The sequence below is a fragment of the Cyprinus carpio genome, chromosome B19, assembly GCF_018340385.1.
Source record: "Cyprinus carpio isolate SPL01 chromosome B19, ASM1834038v1, whole genome shotgun sequence".
NCBI lineage: Eukaryota > Metazoa > Chordata > Actinopteri > Cypriniformes > Cyprinidae > Cyprinus > Cyprinus carpio.
Window position 1 is genome coordinate 9,786,531 of NC_056615.1, and position 23,105 is coordinate 9,809,635.

Consider the following 23,105-nt stretch of genomic DNA (forward strand, 5'->3'; position numbering starts at 1 on the left):
GGCAATAATGTTGTAACTAATGTTCAGTTTCTTGCACAGACTGATTGTTTCGCTTCATAAGATCAAAATATATCATTTTGTTTTACATGATATGCTTTTTTGACTCTTAAAGTGATGTTAGCCATTGACTTGGATTTTATGAATCACCAGAGACCACAGTTTCAGCTAAAAACCTTCTTTACTGTTTCTTTACTGAAGAATAAAAGTCACCTATATCTTGGAAGGCCTGGGGGTGATAAAATTAACAGCATTTTTTCATTTTGAGTGAACTATCCCTTTAATGACAGGAAATTATTTCAAACACACAAATAATAAATAATCAACAGTGATTACTTTAATGCACTTATAACTGAAGATAAGATTTCAAGGGGTTTAAATGCAGAAATGTACAAAACAATATGAAATGAACTTGATTCATGTCACAGATTTATGTTTGGGTTTTTGCTTTTGCTTTTTCGTATGTGTATGTGCTAAACTGTTATTATGACAAATGCTGTGATTAACTTAGTGAACCTGACATATTCACCGGATTTTATTTTTTGAAAGATACTGGCTTTCCAATGAAAAGATATCCTGACAACAGTGACTCTAGATCAAAGTACATAAAACCAGCTGAAAATCACACAGGAAAGCAAGCAATGAGTCATTTAATCTCCTGTGTATAGAGTTACTGAAAATAGCACTGCTGGGTGAGAAGACCCCATACGGCACACATTCAGAGGTTTTTATAAAGTGCTCAAAGCCACCTGAGCCCACCAAAGATCAAGATGCAGAAAAAGCCCTTAGATGCATGAGGCAGCCTAATGGAGCCCAGAAAGACCAATGTCATCGCTCATTTCTATCAAGTGTAATGATCCAGCGAGGGCACAGAAATCTCCTGCCTACAAAAAGCCTTCAAGATCATCCCTGATCTCCTTATATCGTATCCAACCTCCCCTAATTTATCAGAGCAAAGCGATTTGAGGGTAATGAGGGTATCTGTGATCATCGATGTGAGAGACTCATTCTGACCCCAGATCTGCATGCAACCTTCATAACCTTGCCTGGCACTGATATCTACACCAGAAAAGGTTCTCTCCATAGTTGAGGTTTCACACTGTATCCAGGGGCTGTTTGTCGGAGGTAACCATACACCCGTGGGTTTATGCTCAGTGCAATAGATACATAATTGCTTATATAAAGCTACACCAAACCAATAAAGCTCTGAAATAGATGTTGTTTGTAGACGACAAACAGAAGAGCCTTGTATAACAGGCTATTTATAGGCAATGTTATATTGGTTTTGCCTCTAAAATGAACTAATGTACTGTTAATATTGATCATATGACAAACACTCAGATCATCCTCATAAACAGGAAAATAAAAGGAAGGCAGAAATATTAAAAGAATACACAGAAGCATACAATTCTTGAAGTCTAAAATAACCCATCCAATCAGAGAACTGCAGTAGAGAATGGTGATATTAAATTTCCATATTTTTCAAAATACGTGTCCCTTTTGCTGTTCTGTGTCCATAATGTTATCAAAACTATAAAGCAAAAACTATACTAGCTTAAAAACGGCATGATTTTCTAAATACATATTATTTTTATATTAATATTCAAGAAGAAATATTCAGTAATGAAAGTATAAAATATGTTCTAATTAGATAGCGAAATAAAATAATCTACTAAAATAAAATAAAAATTTATGTATGCATATACTCTATGTGCATACATATAAATTTTTCATTGTATTATGATATTATGTATGGTATGATTCTTTGATATAATACAATAAACATATATATACAATTGTGCTCATAAGTTTACACACCCCTTGCAGAATGTGCAAAATGTTAATAATTGAAACAAAATAAGAGGGATCATGAAAATTGCATGTTATTTCTTATTTAGTACTGTCCTGAATAAGCTTTTTCACGTCACAGATGTTTACATATACTCCACAACACAATTCATAAAAATTACCCCATTCAAAAGTTTACACACCCTTGAATCTTAACACTGTGTGTCATTTCCTTAAAGATCCATGACTGTCTTTTTGTTTTGTAATAGTTGTTCATGAGTCCCTCGTTGGTCCTGAGCAGTTCAACTGCCTGCTGTTCTTCAGAAAAATCCCCCAACTCCTGCACATTCTTTGGTTTTCCAGCATCTTCTGCATATTTGAACCCTTTCCAGCAGTGACTTTATAATTTTGAGATCCATCTTTTCACATGGAGGACAATTGGGGGACTCATACATAACTACTATATAAGGTGAAAACATGCACTGATGCTCAAAAAAGCAACACAGTGCATTAAACTTTTTGAATTGGATAATCAGGGTAAATTGTACTTATTTTGTCTTCTGGGAAACATTTAAATATTTATGTAGCTTCTTAGGTGCAGTACCAAATGAAAAAAGAAATATGATCTTTAAACAAAAGAAAAATTTACACATCATTATCCTGTTCAATAGTTTATTGAACATTAATGCAGGAAAACCAAAGAATGAGCAGGAGCTGGAGGATTTTTCTGAAGAACAGCAAGCAGTTCATCTCGTGATCAGCTATTACAAAATATAAAAACAGTTGTGGATCATCCAGGAAATGACACACAGTATTAAGATTCAAGGGTATGTAAACTTAAATGGAGTCACTTTTATAAATTCAGTTATTATATAGTCTTGTGGAGTATATGTAAACCTTGTAATGTGAAAGCTTATTCAGGACCTTACTAAATAAAAAATAACATGCAATTTTAATAAACCCACTAACACAACTTCAAATATTAACAAACAACACAAAACCCAACTGTATATATCTATACATGTGTTTCTTTTAGTGCATATAGTGTAAATATAGTATATTCAATTAAAGTAATTTCAATTTTCAATTATAGTAACTTCAATTAAATTTGTTTATTGACTACATTTTTAATTGAATATTAATAGTGCAATGTTATTTATTTTGTATCAACTTCATTTATGCGTCCAAGGGTTAATGCTGAAATCTATCAAAACAAAACGAACACAAGGAAATCAATATAACCAATTGCTTATTTCAACAAACAAAGGTTCCACTTCAGTTTGAAAAACACAAAGTGACACTGTGCCACCCAGTGCATGCTGGGATTGTTCCACTCATTCTATTCAGGCCTAGTCGTCTCGGCTCACAGGCACTCGTGAAGCGCCATTGATGTGGGCTACGTCATCCCCGTCCCTCCGGGGCACGACGGCTCATAAGTATTCTGACTACAGCTGCCTGGCACCCAACTCTGAACTCTTCACTGTGAGAGTCGGATGACGAGGACAAAAGAACCAGAGAGGGGGGCTTCATTAATTTGTCACCTCCAGCAGGGACCATGTTTGTCTGGCTCGTTGAGGGTGTGAGGGGGTCTTGAAGCTGGGCTGGAGAAGTACTGAATAAAAAGTGTGTTTGAGGCAGAGGGGGTCCCTCGTTTCCTCCCAACAGCCCACATTATGAATTCTTACTAGGATTTTTGTTGTTTTAAGCATAAATCTAAGTGTATCTAGTGAGCTGTTTAAAACAATAAAAGCAACTGCGGTAAAAAAAAAAAAAGTTATATTCTCTGAAAATAAGTACTAATATCTTACACTCTGAAAAGATGCAGTGTCTTTAATAAGAATGCAATATATATATACCAGTACCATATTATCGGTTATCGGCTGATTTAACAGTATCGGTCAATGCTGGATATTTCATTATTCCTGCTTATTTCCCCAATTTGTATATTTAGAATACTTTTGCTGTCATCTGCCAAAACACTTAAGATTTAACAACACTGTTAAATGCAAATCTCAAAATTATTATTAATTTTTCATATTATACACAAATTGTGTGATGCCTAAATTCGCTTGTATCATTTAAAACAGGGGTGTCAAACTCAATTCCTGGAGGGCCGGAGCCTTGCAGAGTTTTGTTTCAACCCTGCTCCAACACACATACCATGTAGCTTTCAAATAAGCCTGAAAGACCTGATTAGTTGGATCAGGTGTGTTTAATCAGGGTTGAATCTAAACTCTGTAGGGCTCCGGCCCTCCAGGAATTGAGTTTGACACACCTGATTTAAAATGATTGATTTAAGCTTTTTTTGTATTCTAATCCTTCATTTATCTAGACAAAATATTGAATTTTAATATCTGCAATTTATTGGCTATTAGCCATAACATAAAACGATTAGCTTAACATTTCAGACACTTTTAACACCATTCCAACACTATTAATAAAACCAAATAACACTCAAAAAACTAAAATTCTTAAAACAACCAAACAACATCAAGTTGTCCCAAACCTGTATGACCAAACAGCCGACGGTAGCCGTAGTATTTTTTAATCATACTATTTAAATCAATGGCTACCGTCGGCTGTTTAGTTACCAAAATTCTTCAAAATATATTCTATTGTGTTCAACAGAGGCTAGAAAGTCATTCAGGTTTAGAACAACTTGAGGGTGAGTAAATGATGGGAACTATCCCTTTAAGTTTGTTAGAGTATTTTTACTGAAAAACCAAAAATGGATGCGATTAATATCAAACAAATAACATCAGGATTTTATAGATTCCATTTCCTTTCTGCACTTTAGCGCTCAGAAAAGTAATTTTATTTCCCACGCAAGCACGTGTGCACAAGTGGACACTATCTGCACGCCATCAAACTCAAACCACACTGCAAATTAACAGCAACACGATTCCTAAAGGCTGTATAAATTATAGTTTCTATAGTAACAGCAAACAATGCACAATGTGTCCAGTAAAAGAACACGGTTATCATGGATCCCCCGCAGCAGGCCTCCTCCTGTCCTTCTGCTCTGAGGACCCGTTGTCTTCCCCGGTCTTTTGCTCTAAGGTAGGAGTTCAATCCCGGCAGCTGTGTGATGCTCAGCTGGTCTTGTTCCACACTCTCCTCTACGCCTTGGAAGAGCGAAGAACTTCCTTCAAACATCCATGCCAACTGTCAGGCATGTTGCAATGACCGACTGACCCTGTTCTACTAATGCTGTAGTAATGTGTGCTTTGGGCAGGGTCACCAAACAGGCCAGAACAAGAATCTGCAAAACCACATCCACTCAAAATCAACAAGTCTACTGGTTGACTCAATGACCAAATATCTCATGATAAGCCTGACTTACATCTCTGCACAGGAAAGAAGTCTTAATTATAAGCACAAAGATTATAAACACAGTGAAACATGATTCTAAAGCAGGCGCATGATGACTGAATGGATGCTCTTGTGTTGTGACCGAAAGATCATGTGGTCATGACAGTGGTTGCTATTGTTTAAAAGGGTCCTAAAAAATCCAACATTCTTCTTGAAATTGGGAGGCACTTTAAGTTTACTGCCACATGAACAATATTTGGACAAACTGTTCAAGATTACAGTGACTTAATAGTAGGCATTATAGGAGCTGCAAACATAAAATATTTAAACTATGTAATCAAAGAATTTATTAATTTGATACTTTCTAACCTAAAAAAATGAATTGAAAGTTAACAGAGACCCAAACTGAAGAGAACCAAAAAGAAATCCACATTTTATACATGCAAAGAGAACCGAAGTCCTTGTGCAATTTCCATGCTAGTCATAACTGCTTTATTGCTGGTCAACCAGAATGGTTTTACTGGTTACGTCTGGGAAGAAAAACAATTGTGTGGGATTGTTTGCAACAATTTAATAAAGTTTCATTGAACTGAACTATATTTTGTGTGCAGTATATGGCACGCCTTAAAGCTTAGGTCATAAGTTCACATAACGAAATGTAAAAGCAGAAGAGTTTGAACACACTGATATAGATGAAGCTGACAAGTTAATATATCAAGTTAATGTGTCAGGATGTAAATTTAATATCCCTTAAAGTTAAAATACTAAGCTGTGTTATAATACAAACTGTGACACATGCATCTTATGGTCAAATCTTTTTGATTCTTCTGACAGTCAAACACAGGCATTTATATTTAAACCACCGAAATCGATCTCATTATGATTAAAAACACTTTAGTTAATTTATTACTAAACGGGTCAATATTTGAACAGGAATGTTCAGAAGGATCATTTGGCCCAACTTTGGTATTAATGGATGATTTATTTCATATTTAATCCACAGACTTAAGACTGCAGAGCATCTGAATGTTATCTAACGGCAAATACTAAAATGTCATGCTATTTTCATCTTCACTGTGTCTGAAGACAGAAAGAAACTATGTTAGGAGGCCTGAATTACACTTGACCACTGATAACCTCTGAAAGGCACATGAAGAGTTTGTAATCTCAACCTCATATCCATCTGAGCATGCTGGAAATGTCACCGTGTGAAATGTCTGTTCATTATTCAACTGCTATTAAATAAAAATTATGATAACCATTCTTTCAAAAAAACACAACGAAGAAAAATAATTGAAAGAAAAGGCTTTTTTTGTAATTTGACATTTTTTCAACTATAGTCCATATTCTGGTTAAGCCTTTATTCAGAAAAAGACTATTGAAATATTTCTGTATACAATCATCAAATTATATTAATAAATTAAGACATGCACTTCATTTCCCATGATTCTCTTGTGTAAATAACAAGGATGCTCACTCTCGCCATTCATTTTTAGTAATTCTTCAGGGTAATTTAATCAACTTATTAATTCTCGTTCATGTCCTTGACAGCACATAAGAGCACACTGAACTGAAAAATGTAGATTTGCACATATGTATATTGATTTATGTTCATTTCTGTTAATGGATTGCATAAAATCTCCCTCCTTGCTCTGAAAATGTTTTTTTTTTTTTTCCGAATTCTAAATAATGCATTTCCATGACAATCAGTCTTTATTACCTATTATTTATATTAGTTTAATTAGGGTAACACAATTACATCACACCTACTTTAATTGTAATATAACCAAATTGTGATATGAATTGAATTATGAGCATGTAAACATGGTTCATAGGCAGAGCAGTGACTGGTTTAATCAGACTTGGAGACAGCTATGAGGAAAACACACAAAAAAAAAAAATAAAATAAATAAAAAAAACAAAGAAATGAGTTTGAAAATGGGTTAGACTAGAGGAAACATTCTGAGTGATATTTGGATGTTATGCTGTAATACTAGATACTGAGCCATATTTACAAAGCAGCAAAGAGAAAATGGGGCAAGGGAAAACTAGAGTTAGAATGATGTACATCCTTATATGTGGAGACAGGAGCTTGAGGCCTATAGGTTAAAAAAAAACAGTTTGAGAGTATCTGAGGATAACACAGCACAGCTGGCTAAAAACCAACACAAACCCAGATGAAATGACAAATGTGATATGATGTGAATCCTCTTCCCTGTGACAAAAATGACACTGTATGCAAATGAGTAGCTTTGGACATACTACATAATATATGTTATTTTGTATTCTAAGGAAGAAAGAAAATAAAATGGGTTTGAAATGATTTTTCATTTTTAGGTTAACTATCCCTTTAAGCAACGGCACTCTGAGGAACAGCTGTCCTAAAATAACATGCATATTTCTAAGTTCAACAGTAAATGTGGATTGTCACTGAGGGGCTACGCCAGTCCCCTACAATTGTTAAGCCACTGAACTAAGTTTCACTTGATTTGGTCTCTCTTTATTTAGACAGTGCTGACCAGTACCACACAAATAAGACATGGCTCTAGCGGAAAACAGTCCTATTAGATTTGGAAAATAGAAAATGAACTGAATTAATAAAGCCGTCACTGAACCATGCGGACACAGACACTTGCAGGTGAATCTGATTCAGCATTTCAGCCCAGATCATTGTGAGTGTGTGTGTTTGTTTGTGTGTTTGTGTGTGTGTGTGTGTGTGTGTGTGTGTGTGTGTGTGTGTGTGTGTGTGTGTGTGCAAGATGCATAAGTAAGACAAGAACAGAGATGGAGAAAGACAGTTGCCTCTTCATTTCTGTCTCTCCTGCACTCTGCCAACTGGACATAACTAGAACATTGCTAAAAAAAGACGCCAACATTTTGACTTGTGCATATGTAGATGAAACACTGAAACGGTTGTTTGTTTTGTTTTAAATTAAAGATGACATGTCACTTTCAGCTTCAAAGCATCTAAGCAAGAAAGAAAACACACTATGATGCACAAGCACAACCCTTACAGACTGAAGATTAAACTATGTCCTAACAATACAATGAAAAATTAAGATGATGAAATCTGACAATCAGAGTTTAATGTGGTGCATTTAGGTCAGGCAAAAAGCCAAATCCTGAATTAGTGGTGAAAACCTTTAACCCTATTAAACTTTAGTGTAACTTACTAGTTTGTGCTATGAACAGAAATGATATCTTGAATTTTGAAAATTGTTGAATAATGTCATAATATAAAATAATATTTACGCTTTTTTACCTGTCAGAAAATAAAATGGGTAAACAAATCTCATCAATTAACACCGAAGGAAAAACCCAAGTAATTTTCCGAGCTGGTCGGTTTCTACTCAGGCATTTTCAGTTATAAGATGTGAAAATATAGTTGGCTTTTAAAATCAGCTGTAGTTTATGAGGGTGCTTTCCTGTTATCTACAGTGCTTCTAGGTTTGACAGGAGGGCGTTGACTTCATTTCTGCTAAAGCACAGCTGTATGTCAGGACAGACCCCGAGGAGGACAGCACCCTTTAAAAGGCATAAGGATTTGGCTTTTCAAAGCAGATTACATGTCACAGCTGACAAAATCTAAAAATCAGACATCATCTGAGGGAGAATATGTCATACATGACAACATCCAAGGACCTCAATTCAGTCAGCCAATGACATTTCAGAACAAATCCACCACAACCAATCAGATTTCCGCACACCTTCTAACTGCTATGCAAACAGACAAGGAAAAACAAAAACACTGAGTTCATCAGATTATGTTTAAGGGATAAACCACCGTAATACTAATCACAGGGATGAGAGATTGTGATTGCTTCGCTATGCAATAACTGTCTGCAAAACGGATGTCCGAGGGGTGTCCTCATTGTGGTCAAATTCAAACAGACTGTTAATCAGGGGGGATTATGGGATAGTATCCCTACTGATGACAGCTAAAAGCACATGTCATCTGTTCAGGAAGAGAGAGAGTGAAGAAGAGAAGATGCCAGGTCATTCACTTCAGATCGCCTTTCTCCAGAAACTGAACCAAACACAAGCTCTGTTCCAAAACCGAGTCAGCTACCTACCTAGACAGCATTTTAAGGCACCACAGACACACCCCTGAAGCAAAATCTGTTTCAAAATCTCTATTATACTACCTTTAAAAGAACAAATTTGGACAATTTTGAAGGCAGCAGCGCATTTGCAGATGTGCAAATCGCAATATGCATATTGCAACCGCTTGCAATAACTGACTAATTTTACAAACACAAGACATTATCTTATCATATGTACTGCATTATTTAACATCACATTTGTCTTCAGGCAGCAAATAATTCTGCTTAGAAGGCAGCTGCCTATGTTAGAGGTTCACTAGGTTTTGGAACAGAGTTAAACTACTCAATCAGAATGTAAGAAACATAAATCAATATCAATGAACATGAAAAAACATGAAAATAACAGTACTGGACACCATTTATAAACCTGATTCAAATGTTGTATCAGCCACAAAAACCAGCTTTCCAACTGATGTAGCCAATGCGATTTCATTACAACGTACTTGTTAACATTAGAAAAAGCAATATATTCATTGAGAGTGCTGTTTGATTGTCTCTGGTTGCGTGTTAGCTGGCATCAAAGAGCATATGTCAGTGGAGAGTGATTCTATAGTAACACTGACGCTCTGCCGGCCTCTTGATGACCGCGCTGATTTGATTTAGCTCCCTTTACGACCGTGACGCGAGCCGAAACCTCTCACTGCCCCCCGTCACACACACAAAGTAACAGTAGATAAAACCCAGACCTCTTCCATCCCGCTGTCTCCACCTACTAAAAAGACTCTAAGATCTCTCTTTCATCAACCTCCTCTTTTTCTTAAAATACCCCTCCACAGGCCCTAGGGGTCAGACTTTGGGACAGGGATTTGTCCGTACAAGATCACTGCCTTTCCAACACACATGAACCTCATAAGCTCAATTACATCTCTGTCAGAGATACCTCAGTGAATTGCAGCTCAATGTGAATCAACATGCATCTCCATAAAGACAAATGAAAGCCAGTTCACAGTCACATCAAAATCAAGTTGACTAGCAATGGTTGAAGACCTCCTGAGTAGGATTATACACTGATGACCACCAAGAGAGGAAAATTCAACGATTATCAGCTGTGAAAACATAAACATCTAAAGCCTAAAGAAAAACACCAGGACTAAACATTACTGTAAACAGCTTAACAGCAACTCACAAAGCTGATGTGCTCAAAGCCGTTCCAGAGAACTGAGATTGGATGTTTTTAAAGAGCCTGCAGTAAAGCGGCCTCATCTTATTGAACGCCTGCCAAGTTTCACTGAGCTTTTCCTTATCCAGCGAAATTCACGACTATGAAATAACACGCTCTGCTGAAATCACAAACTTTGCCCTCAACTTTACCCCTTAAAACCCAAACATCTCCGTTTTTATGATTGAGAATAAATATGCATGAAGCATCAACAATCATTATTCTCACTGTTGAGAGTTTAGAAAAGAATCAAGGACTGTCTAGATTGACATAATAGCCCCTTGTATCAAATAAATACTGCCATACATGTACTGTATTCAAACAGACAGTGTTGCCCGACCCTTGCAACCCACCGACTCAGCAGACTGAGATAAAACTGTGAACAGTTCGTAGAATGTGATCTAATATACACTACACAACATTTCTGAGAGGCTGAGATTGAAGAGATAAGAGTAAAAAGGGCTGGGAGCTGAAGTGATGATAGGGAGGGGAAAGCTGGGTTTATTCAGTGAAAAAAACTTCAGAGATTAAATTTTGAGAAATACTCATTTATCACTGCTTTGGCAGCTCAAGGCTCTAACACCCCCCTCCAATAGAGCGTAACCGTGACCACCCACTTTTTCAGTGGTCTTGGTGGCGGAAGCATTTTTCTCATTCATTTTCCCGGGAGGAATTTTAATAAAATCTTCATTAAAGAGTTCTAAGTTCTCAACCAAAACAACCAGCTCTGAGATAAATCACAACAGGAAAAACTTTGATCCAAAGCAAAAAATATATGACAACTGGAAACCAGATGAAAGTATAAGACCAAGTCATTTAAGCACTGCAAATTATAGTAATAAACAGTTTATGTTTATTGTACAATATTCTGATATAGAAAGTAACCTCAAAAAGAAACATTTCACCTTCTGGAAGTAAACATATGGCACTGTGTCATCCATATGAGCTCATGAAATATTGAGCTGGCAGCTGCCAAATTATACCACAGCAGGTTCAAACAGACATCAGGCTGGTTTTCTTATTTCATGACACAATCTGTTTTAACCACACCCGCACGAGCCAACAAAGTGCAGCTATTAGTAGTGGTAAGTAAGATTCATTTCCGCGAATCAGTTCTCTCAGTTTCAAAGAACCGGTAATAAAAGAACCCAATCCAAATGGTCAGATAAACCCATGTGAGTGCATTCACGTGGTGCTATCAATTGTTGTTTTTATTACGCTTTATTAATAATAACGTTTATTATAATTTCATGTGTACCCGATCAGTTTGATTCAGCAATGATTCTGCTCATAAAACAAGTAAATTAGAACCAATAATCTGAATTTACATTTAAACAATACGACAATCAATCTGCATCTAGCGAAATATTAATACAATGTGTTGATAAAATGTTCATACAAGCAATTAAATGCTAAATTGCTAAGACAGATTCCCGTGACGCTCGAATCGTGTTTTTTTTTTAATCGGTTCACCCGATTCATTGAAAAGATCCGACTCAAAAGAACGATTCGTTGGAGAAGCGAACTGAAGTCCGATTCAGTTTAGTGCAGGACAGATTACACATAGTTTATAAAATGAAAATGCTTTCAGACAAAAAAAATATATATATATTGTCCGGCTTCTGCAGCATCACGTGACTCTCGCGCAGTGCCTTACAAACGTCTAAAATACTATATCATAGATATATCAAAACTAAATATGAGCAGATACATCTTGGACTTGGATGCAGAGTTAAAACGAGTTAATTAATTAGTTCATCACATGCACAATTCATCAAAACAATAACAATTGGTGGTCAACCACAACTAACGTTATGCCTTAAAACTGTCATTTGTAAAAGCCCTCCAGCAAACGCACGCTGCAAAACAGCTCATCTCCACAATGTGCTGTAATATCCACATTTACATGTGTTGTAGCGTCAAATTTAAAGACCGTAACGTTACTCACCGCTTGAGACAGAAACTTATTCCCAGTGAATGTTATTTACTCGAGTTGAGCACTTCCATCCATGCGAACAAAACAGCACTTCTCCTATCTGCGGCTCGATATGCTGATGCGTGCTAAATAAAACTATCACAACAAAACGTGTTGAATGACAGCACCACAGACTTCGCCGACTGAACGCATCCAGCACGACAGCACCGGATCAAAAATCATATGAAGCAGCCTACACTCGTAGAGATTTGTAGCGCTCCCTCACAGCCGCCACGGACCAATCAGAAGGCAGCGCTGCGGTAGTGGGCGGAGCCTACCTGTTTTGTCATATTTACCCTCGACCAATTTGAGGCTTGTAGTGTGCCACATCAGGGGCTGGCATTAATGTGGTATGTGCTCAGCTGTCAGAGTGAATCTTAAGCTGCTTAAACTGTGTGTCTGTAGGAGTTTTGCATATTTAAAATACCTCAGTGTGCCTGAAGGCAACATGAAACCTGCACACTATAGAAAAGACCACTGACCCACCTAAATGCTGGAATACTGTCTTAACAAAAGAGCAGGATATCAGTGTTAAGCTGAGCTTAAAAGAACTGGACATTGGGTTCATTAAATGCACAAAGATTATGAATTATACATGAAGTCCTGTATCATATCAAAACTTGAAAAATTATGAAGTAAAAAAAGTAGAATATAGAGTAAAACAATGACATTATACTCCAGTTGTGGTGCATTACTAACACTGAAAGTAACATCTGTAACAGAAATTTGGCTTTGCCTTCACAGAAATGTTACATTTGAAAATATATACAAATACAAAATTATTTCACAGTATTACTGTTTTTACTGTATTTTAGTCAAATGAATGCAGCGGTGGTGATCATTAAATTCAATAACATTTAACTTTTATATCTTACAAATGCAGTTCTACCAGAGGTTTAGGTAGACACTGTTAATCTTACACACCTCTCATTAACATTCATGTCTTTATCAGTAATTTAAATCTCAATGATTGACATTAAGTAGACAGTCAGACAAGCAAGTTTTATTTGAATTGGAATGAATGGAACCAGAACATTTGGGACTGTACTGAGTTTCACTGTATAAGTATGTTATTTCAAAGACAATGTATGCAGATACGTGATCAATTAAAAGGATTAATTATGCATGAAATATCTCTCTCATTTATCTTTTTTATGTGCAAAACACACAGATCTGTTCCCTAAGCTGAAGTCTTTGCTGTGGGTGGAAGACATGTGCCTTGTAGGCGCTGCACTTATAGCAGAATCAGCATGACCACATTAAAGTTTGAGCACCTGATTTAGGTACTGTTACTGTGCAAGCCACTTTACATCATGTCTCGTTCTTTAAGTCCCAGTCTTCCCGCTGAGCTCATTGTGGTTAAACCTGACCTTGGAGGTACATCACTCTCACATTGGGTGCCTTGCGGTGCGATGTGTTGTATAATAGTCGGAGAGGCTGAGTGCATCCAGACAGGCTTGGACAGTGCAGCACAGACACCTCCACATGCATCCTCTCTTTCAGCTGCTGCTCACCTCATCCTATAATTATGACTGTCATCAGCAGCCCCCGACGAGAACCTATATTTACTGGAGCCTCAGTTTATAGGCTTACAGGAGCCTGGTACAAAAGAAAAAGCTCTCTCCATTCACTTGCAACTGGTCTTAAACAGGTTAGCCGGTGAAATATGAATGAAAACAGAAGGCTAATGATCTGAATCAATATGCAGACTACACTTAACTCTTAGGAGTCTTATTTAGATAATCACTGGTGTTTGTATAGGCTAGAGACTGGACATGCACTTAAACATAACAGTCCACTCGTTCTGTCTTGGTATTTAATGCTGTTCCGCATTGTAAATATAGACTGAGCAGGAATCATTCACACATGTTTATACAGCTCTGTTCAGCAAACATGTCTTATCTCAGGTATTTGCAATCACTTCTATTAGGAGAGACAAACAGAAATAGGTTAAAGCATGCCACTGGGGTCAAGAGGTTACGAAAAGCAGCCAGACAAGCGCTGCTGAAGATCAGTATGTGTGAAGCTGTTGATAGAATGATAACTTTAACAATTTGGAAATATTCTGTTACTAGCTTTGCAAATGGCATGTTTTTTTTCATGCTGGTCACACTACATGACCTGATTTGGTCATTTTTTACAATATTAATATTTTAACAATTTTTATTTTTTTTCCCTTGAGAAATAAAAAATTAAATATGATGTCAAACTAAGGTTTTCTCTTGAGGAATGTAATTATTTTAATGAGGCTTTTATTCCTTCATGATTTAATTTGTATCACACAGTTATGGCCCCCCAAAAATATCAAAATGAATTTTATTAAATTAAAAACATCATAGAAATATGTATTCAAGTCATTGTATGTATGAATTACATTTGAATTACAAATGAATTTCTATATATTCATTTAGCACAGTGATTCTCAACAAACTTCAAGTGTGGCCTCAATATGACTTAAAATGACTTAAAATAAAACAGATAATATAAAAAAATTATATTAAATATTATTTTTAATCTAAATAAAGGATATTAAAAATATTAAAACAAGCTAAAATTATCAACAATCAAGAGATTTATTATTTTAATTCTCCCCCACAACAAGAAGTTTTTTTTTCTCTGAAAACTTAGAAAATTTTAGTCTAATTTAACATTTTAAAAGTAGTCTAATTTTAAAAGCATGATTTCTAGACCTAGAAAAGTCATTTAAATGAATAAAATCTTAAAACACTTTGAGTATTGAGCTAAAATATTTCTAAAATCCAGTCAAGACAGAAATAGAATAGAAACAAAATAGAAACTAGGAGTTTCAGGACTTCAAATATCGTTGGGGTCAAAAAGCGTAAAGAACCACTAGTAGAAAGCTCTCTATTGTGAGTTTTGCATGGGTAGGAACCACTCACATATTCTTGTAAAACTTATAAATCTAGATCTAAGTAAATTGTCAGGCGGTAAATTTCCCCTTAAACCCTTTGAAACTGCAGCACCGCAAAACTGTGTATATTTCATGATGTTTGAAGGTCTTCAGTAAGCCTGGGTTTTTAGATTATAGGCTGCCGTGCCCTGTGGCTAATCTCCTGCCTTTGGTCCTATAATGACAGACTCTGATGCAGGTAGCAGCCCACAGTGCCAAACCCACACAGCTCTCTGTGGACAGCCGGGCCTCCAGGTGTTCGGTAAGCTGCTGTCTGCATAATAGGTTCACGGTAAGATTGAGATCAGTTCTGTCATAGTAAATGACAAACAGAAACAAAATCAACCAGGGTATGGTGGATCATGTTTTCCTACTGAATGGTGGTTCAGAGCAAACCGGGAAGTGTTAGTGCTCATCTGTCAACCTCTCCACATTGTGTGTTTTCACCCGCCATGCAGCACAAGAATACAGTCGTAGACTCGTGTTTGTGGAAAGCTCTGCTTGTTTGGTCTAAAGTAGGTCACTGGAGGCCTCCGTCATGTGTTGAGAAAAAAAAACACACCGTAATGCACGTCAATGCATGTCATTGTATAAAACCTGAATCTCTCATTGAGCTGTCTTTTAAAAAACACTACTCTGGCTGCTCAAAGAAAGAGAAGCAATCAGCAATTCCATGTACTTTTGCTCTCACCCTGAGGCCGTACACGTTGTTCTGTGCGCTTGAGGGCATGTGTCCTGAGTCGCTATGACCAGGTCACGGCTTCTTCCTTCTGACTCATTTGCCCTGAGCATCATACGCTACATGGATGGATAAACCGCATGCACGCAAGCTGCAGCAAAAGGGGCTAATGCCTCCAATCTGCATAAGCCTGAACCAACCAACAAGCAAAAATCAAAGTATGGCTGTAATTCTAAGGAAAAAATGACTGGGGATTTCAGAGTCAGCTCACACAAACCTCACATCTCACTCCCTATTTAACTAGCCAATAATTTCCTGTTACTTCTCTTTTATTCTATCGATAATTCTATCAATATCCCAAAAATACAATTAAAAAGAAAGAATGCACTGCAAAAAAGAGATGTATAACCTAGTAAAAATGATTACTGAACTAGAAAAAAATGTAGAATAATATAACTTTGTCCATTGGGAATTGATTGGATCGTTGTTGTTTGCTACTGCTGCAAGAGTGACAGTTTGTCCCACCCTTGCACCAGTAAACTCATCATTAGAGAAGAGAAGAGATGTTGTTGCAAAGGGGAAGGAAAGTTATTTTGATTAAAGATTACAAAGGCACATGGATTTTAAAAAATGCATGATGTGCAGGGATAAATCATTTATAGTAAACATTGCAATATAACAAAAAAAGAAAGAAGAACTCAATTTTGATTTAATGTCGAGTTTAAAAAAGATAAAGTGCAGAAGATATTAATCAAATTTGTTATTTTATGCAACTTTGTTATTGCATCAATATCATTGTTTTTTTCCTTACTATTTTTTAGAGCACAATCTTTTTTGATAATTTAATATTTGTTAGTTGAAATAGTTAAAATTTTTGCCTTTGTGGTAAGCAGTCAATTAATTTTATTTGTATGTATTGTATATTTTAAGATATTTACTGGAAAAAAACACTGATTTACTGGAAATAACACTGATTAAGAAAAAGGAAAATTACTATAACTCATAAACTGGCTTATTGCTTTTATAAAAAAATAAAATCATAAAAGACCTGCAATATATATTATTATAAAATATAATATATTACACAATATACTATAAAAGATGTGCAATAAATAATCTGATGTATTAATAATAACATTAACAATAAGTTATTATTATTATCATTATACACAAATTCTTCCAGCAATAATATTGTCAGTTAGTCTAACTGTAGGTGATTTATAGATCGTATGGACCCCAATACACCTTTGAACAAGGCTCAGACAGTCAGTTTCAGACAGAGCATTCTTATAATCAGTTTTATAATCTAAGGTAACTACTTTAATCTTGTTATTGTTAAAAGTGTCTGGTGTGATGAAACAAACAGTTGTGTGAAATACTCAGTGCTACATCACTCACTCACACTCTAAATCAGCCTCTGAAAATAATAAGACATCAGTTGATGCCCATCATACAGCTGTTGTTCCTACAAATCCTGCTTTGCTGACATAGACACTGACATCATAGTTCTTCATTGGCAGCCTTGGACATGTAATGCAGAGTGATGATGACCGAGCACATTGTGTAGAGATCACAGTACCAGTTCTGCAGATAACATCTCTACCAACGGCTGAGTTAAAGCCAGACTATACACCGTAAATCTCCCGTCCTGCATGAATCAATACATGGAGCAGCTCAGGGCTGAAATCAAATGCCACCACAGCGAGCTTTGCCGAAGCCCCAGAGGGGATACAGTTTCCCCAGCCTGAGTGCCATAGATCAGGGGGGTACAAATGACTTGAAATCTGACACTGATTTTTTGCACGGACTTGATTTGATTGACAGAAAACATGATTAAATTCAGCTTAAATCCAATTCTTACATATACAGCAGCTTTCTGCCACCTTATAATATCACTGCAGCAATATCGCATGAGCACTTAGCCAATCATAAAGTTGCAAAGACCTTTAAATGAAAATACATAAACATTTCACTAAGTCTCGACTATTACTTTTATGCTTTGGAAACAATTAAGAAGGAAATAAAATGTAATACTGCAAAATCAATATAGTCATAATATCAACTGTAATTGTATATTGATGAAAAAGGAGAGAAGGAGAAATCTGACAAGTGTGGGCGACACATTATGAAACAGTCTCATGAATTTTAATTAGGTGGCATAATATTAATTGTGCCCATTTGTAACTGCTTTAGGTGGCACTCATTTTGGTTAGTCAGGTTAGGCTGACATTGTATTGGAGACTAATGTAAATGAATTTTATTTACCAAGACTCCATTAGTCACCATGACCAAGGTATTCTGAGGTTATTCTCAGTACTCATACTTTAATGCTTCAGGACCAGAGAACAGACTTCACTCTCTACTTAAGGGGCTGCAGGCGGCCACATGAAAACCCTCTCTGAATAACTCATGAAGCGCATGCAAAAGCACACAAGTGTGTATTTTGTTTCCACAAAGTTGCCCTTACTCAAACACTTTTGGATCGAATTAGGTTAAAGAAAAATTACTAGCTGAACTGTAATAGATTTTGGAGAAAGTTTATGCTATAGGGTGCATGCCGGATGGCCAGTTGTGAACTGGAAAAGATTTGAGGGAGCTGGTTTTATTGGATGGAGGTTAAATACTGAAAGATTTTTGAGTTTTGGATTTTGAATTTCCAAAAGAAAACACACATAAAATGCATGATGATTGATGTTTGTGGCAGAAATATTCACATCTAAATTGGGTCAGTCCAATCGAGTCACACCCACCACATAACATTCTCACCAATGGATCCTCTGCAGTGAATGGGTGCCATCAAAATCCAAACAGCTGAGGTTCAAACCACCATGGTTCAAGTGTCAGTTTTATATAAATCCATAATTTATCCACACCACTCCAGTCCATCAGTTAATATGTCAGTTTAGCTTTCTTCAGGTGATGCTAAAAAAAATATTTTGCAGGTTATAAGGATTTGAAAAAGTCCCCAAGTTCCCAGTGGCAGAGGCTAGACTAACAAATCCTAATAAAAAAAAAAATAACTAAAAGAAAATAACTAAAAAAAAAATTAGTATAAATAAAATAACAAACCCTCAACAAAAGTTGTAGCATTAGACTAACAAATCTTCCAATTATCTGAATAATAACTAAAACAAACAGGGTTTTTTTGGTTAGGTTTTATAATGCCTATAGGACACCAAGACAGCAAGGTCCCCAAAAACATGGGTTCATTGATATACTGTATCTCAAATAGCAAAAATATATACTGTATAAGCTGAAAACTACTTCCTGCAACACAATAACGCACAATGGTTATACCATGGTAGCATAAATCTTTGTATATTATATTTAAATATCTATATACACTGCAGTATCTAATTATTCCATCTATCTGTTTTAGCACATGCTTTTGCATCTGATAAACAGTGCTCTCTTAAAGCATGTGAAAGTGATGGGTAATGTCCAACACAATTACAGTCTATAAATAGATCACATCAACACATTTCCACCCAATCCAAACTCAGTCATGCTGTTCCTACAGTTTAAACCCTAGAGGGAAAAGACAAAGATCTCAGTCATAATTTACAGCCAATGATTCAGTGAAATAAATCACTTTCATACTATTCTTTCTCTCTATATTCTCATACACAGACAAACGTTCATTCTCATAGACGCAGCAGGTTACAGGGTTTCTGCAGAAATCTGAACATTTAGTTCTTCAATGCTGGATGGACATGACAACATGTTTAAGACAGCATATCACAGACAAAGCACTTGTCATCTGCCAGAATATAAAAAGGTTTTAAAAGGATAAATTTACCAGTAAAGTTATATTTATATTAAGCTAACAATTTAGATTTTTCACAGACTTTGATGCCAAATAAGCAACAAAAAGATACAATATTGGCAATGTTGCCCAAAAACACTAATGATTTTAAATTCTCCCACTACCTTTCAAAAGTTTGAGATCAGTATATATGTATTTTTTAAGAAATTAATATTTTTATTCAGCAAGGATGCATTAAATTGATCAAAAGTGGCAGTAAAGACTGTTACACTGTTCAAAAAGATTTCTATTTCAAATAAATGCTGTTTTTTAACTTGAATTGTGATTTCCACAGAAATATTAAGCAGAACAACTGTTTTCAACACTGAGAATAGTAAGTAATCTTTCTCAAGCACCAAATCGGTATATTAGAATGATTTCTGGAGGACCATCTGGAGTAAAATTCAGCTTTACCATCTCAGGAATAAATGACATTTTAAAATATATTAAAATAGAAAACTTGTAAATTGTAATAATACTCAAGCACAAATCACAGCAGTCGTGCTCTTTTTTTGGCAATATTTCTAATGCACTATAAGAGAGAAAGTCACATTACATTCATCTGCTTGAAACTCCATTTACATAAAAAAGCAGTCATTACATCTCAAGAGTCATTTAGGAGTAACCATACAGTAAATGTTCTTCAGAACTCTTACAGTATGTTAATTTATGCAAATTTCATAAAGAGGGGAAATTTCTGCCCTCCAGAAGATCAACAAGCATCCCGTTTCTCTGCTTTGGCATATCAAACAGCAGATATCACTCAAAGGAACATGTCTGATCATGCACTACCTTATGAAATGCACATGAAATGCAAACAGCTGCGATGTTTCAGCTCTACAGCTACATGTTCACCCGAGTTATCAAACAGATCTACTAATGTACTTCAGCACAACCAGGAGTTATACAAGAATGCCCACTCAACACTGTCGCTCTTATGTTAAGATATGACACATAAAAACTACATCTCCACAGGATTCATCACAAGCACGGCCTAAACTTCCCACCCCGTCCCAGTGTGACCCTACCGTCATCATTAAAGACATCCTCTGCCTCCTCATGCATCAGTTCATTTAGGTCATCCTTCGTGATGTCAGGAAAGGCCATTCCGTTTTATCCTCTCTTTCGCTTAAGCGACTGAGCAGTAACTATACTGTAAAATTAAATCAACGCTCGGACTGTCTCCCCCCCAGGCGAACGTGAAGCCCTCTGTTAGCTTGAGCCTGAGCAGAGAGGCGAGAGGCAGTGGACCGCTCTGAGCTTCTACTCACTGCACCAAGTCGAGTGTGAGTGTGTGTGGGTGCCCACACCATCCAAGCCAAGTTTCATCAACAGGAAGATTTCATAATCTCCTGTGTAAGTGTCAGAATGAGGGAGATAGTGTGTGTGCATGTGGTAAATATGCCAAGCCTGGTGTGTTGAGTGGAGGTCATGCCGAAGAATCTTGAGAGCCAAACCCTTTGTAGAATTCATCTTGAAATATTACTAACAATATTAAAGTTATTCTTATGCTTACTTTATAAAATCCATTATAACTTTCACAGCAAAAAAGACAACCTAAAGGCTTTTAACTTGGTAAAATAATATAAACGATCAATCAGATGACAAAATGCATTTATACAGTAGGTCATGAACAACAGTTTTTTTTGTTTTTTTTTTAGCAAAGTTGTGATCATGTTGATCATTTAGGGACCTTAGAAATTTAAACATAGTATAGTAGGCTTTGTAAGGTTAAGGTTCATATGGTTAATCACTTGAAAGTTTCTATCATGTTCTTGACATCTAAAGTGTTTCTGAAATAGTAACTAGGCTGCAGTGGATTTAAGTCTTTCTCTTTAATAATGGTGTGCCTCCTATGAAAGCTCTGTGGAACTGACCTAATGACAATCTCATTAACGGAGAGGTCAGCTCACACGCTCATAGTCCTATAACAGCAATTATTCACTTCAGGACTCTTTAAAAACATGTCCTAAATAGAGGAACCAAAATAGATCCACCCACACTTGTCACGTTTCCAGGAAACATTTTGATGTGATTGCTCCATCCTTTCACATTTTGTGGTGGTTGCTAAGGCAAGAATCACTATTATTATTATTATTATTCAAATGCATTGTTTGTAAATTTAACAGTATTAAACTGTGAAATGTAACTCATCCTGAAAAGTGCGTGCTATGGGCATGAAGGATACATCAAATTATGTTTTTCCAAACAACCAGACTTATGGCGGACAATAAGACATCAAGTAAATTGTATTAGCAAAAGCTTATTTTGAATGAGGAAGCCATAACTAGAGAACACCTAGCACCTAGATTTTTGAAGGCAGCATAGATGTATCCTTCGCTGCCTCTTAAATGAGATGGGTCAGGTCTATTTTTCTTCATATGGTAACAGTTTGTTTTGGTAAACAAATTAAAACCTGGGGCTTGATGAACACAAGTCTCCTTAATTCTACAGCTATGGGAGCAAAACAACCTAATATTATGTAAAGATATATGAGTGGATTGTTTGTTTGGAGATAGACTGACTTGCCCCTGGCCTACAGTAGCCTGGTGGTGCCTTTCAGGTCTGTGTGCATGAATAATGAAGGACATGAGAGTAATAAGACCCCTGAGGTATTTTCTATTTTCTAGACCAGACCACACACAATAAGCCTGGCTACAAGTAATATTAGTGTGAACCTCAAATCTAATGCAAAATCTCTGTTAAAATCCTCCTCATGCAGTTATCATTGGGATATTTGACCATTAAACTGTTTTTGTTATAAAGACAGAGTCACAGAACTATCACTGGTATGACAGCCTTTCAAAAAGCATACCTTTTTACACCCAACGGTTGCATTTTAGTCTCATTTAGTACACATTTGTACCTAAAGTGTTAAATGGTACGTACCTTTTGAAAGGGTACCACTCTAACAGTTTTTGTACCTTTTTTCTGAGAGTGTAACTATGTGTAAATAAACGTGTTTTAAATCAGCTGAACAGTGATTATCGCTGTATATAGGATGGTCATTTAAACCTTTAAAGTATTGAAGTATTGTTCTACTTTACATAAAATGAAATGTACAAAATCCACAATAAAACAGTAATTTCCTTGTATTTTTTTTCCTCGTCTGTGATAGGTATAAAAATGAAATCTTTTATGCCAATACAGGCTCATCAACAGTCTGTCATGCTGTAATTTTGTTATCTGTTAGTCATACCACTGAGAATGAGCAGCTAACCACACACACACACACACACACACACACACACACACACACACACACACACACACACACACACACACACACACACACCTGCTGTTATCAGCACATCCCACGCACCACAGGCTTCCCTAGGTAAAAACAAGAAACACACTGTATGAAAAATATCAAACA

The 23,105-nt window shown here is 36.2% G+C and overlaps 1 protein-coding gene across 3 annotated transcripts in view; it reads right to left on the minus strand.

The window, feature by feature from the left end:
• Positions 1 to 23,105, minus strand: part of ripor2 (RHO family interacting cell polarization regulator 2) — a 58,979-nt gene that overhangs the window by 23,205 nt on the left and 12,669 nt on the right. Inside the window, exon 1 of one of the 3 annotated variants that reach the window (XM_042744841.1) lies at positions 20,758 to 21,007. The exons of 1 other annotated variant lie outside the window; for it this stretch is intronic. In XM_042744841.1, coding sequence (XP_042600775.1) covers positions 20,758 to 20,836 — 79 coding nt within the window. In that variant the 5' untranslated portion in view covers positions 20,837 to 21,007. Of the gene's footprint in view, positions 1 to 12,307; positions 12,528 to 20,757; positions 21,008 to 23,105 lie in introns of those variants that run through there. One more of the 3 variants, XM_042744843.1, reaches the window with a different exon arrangement.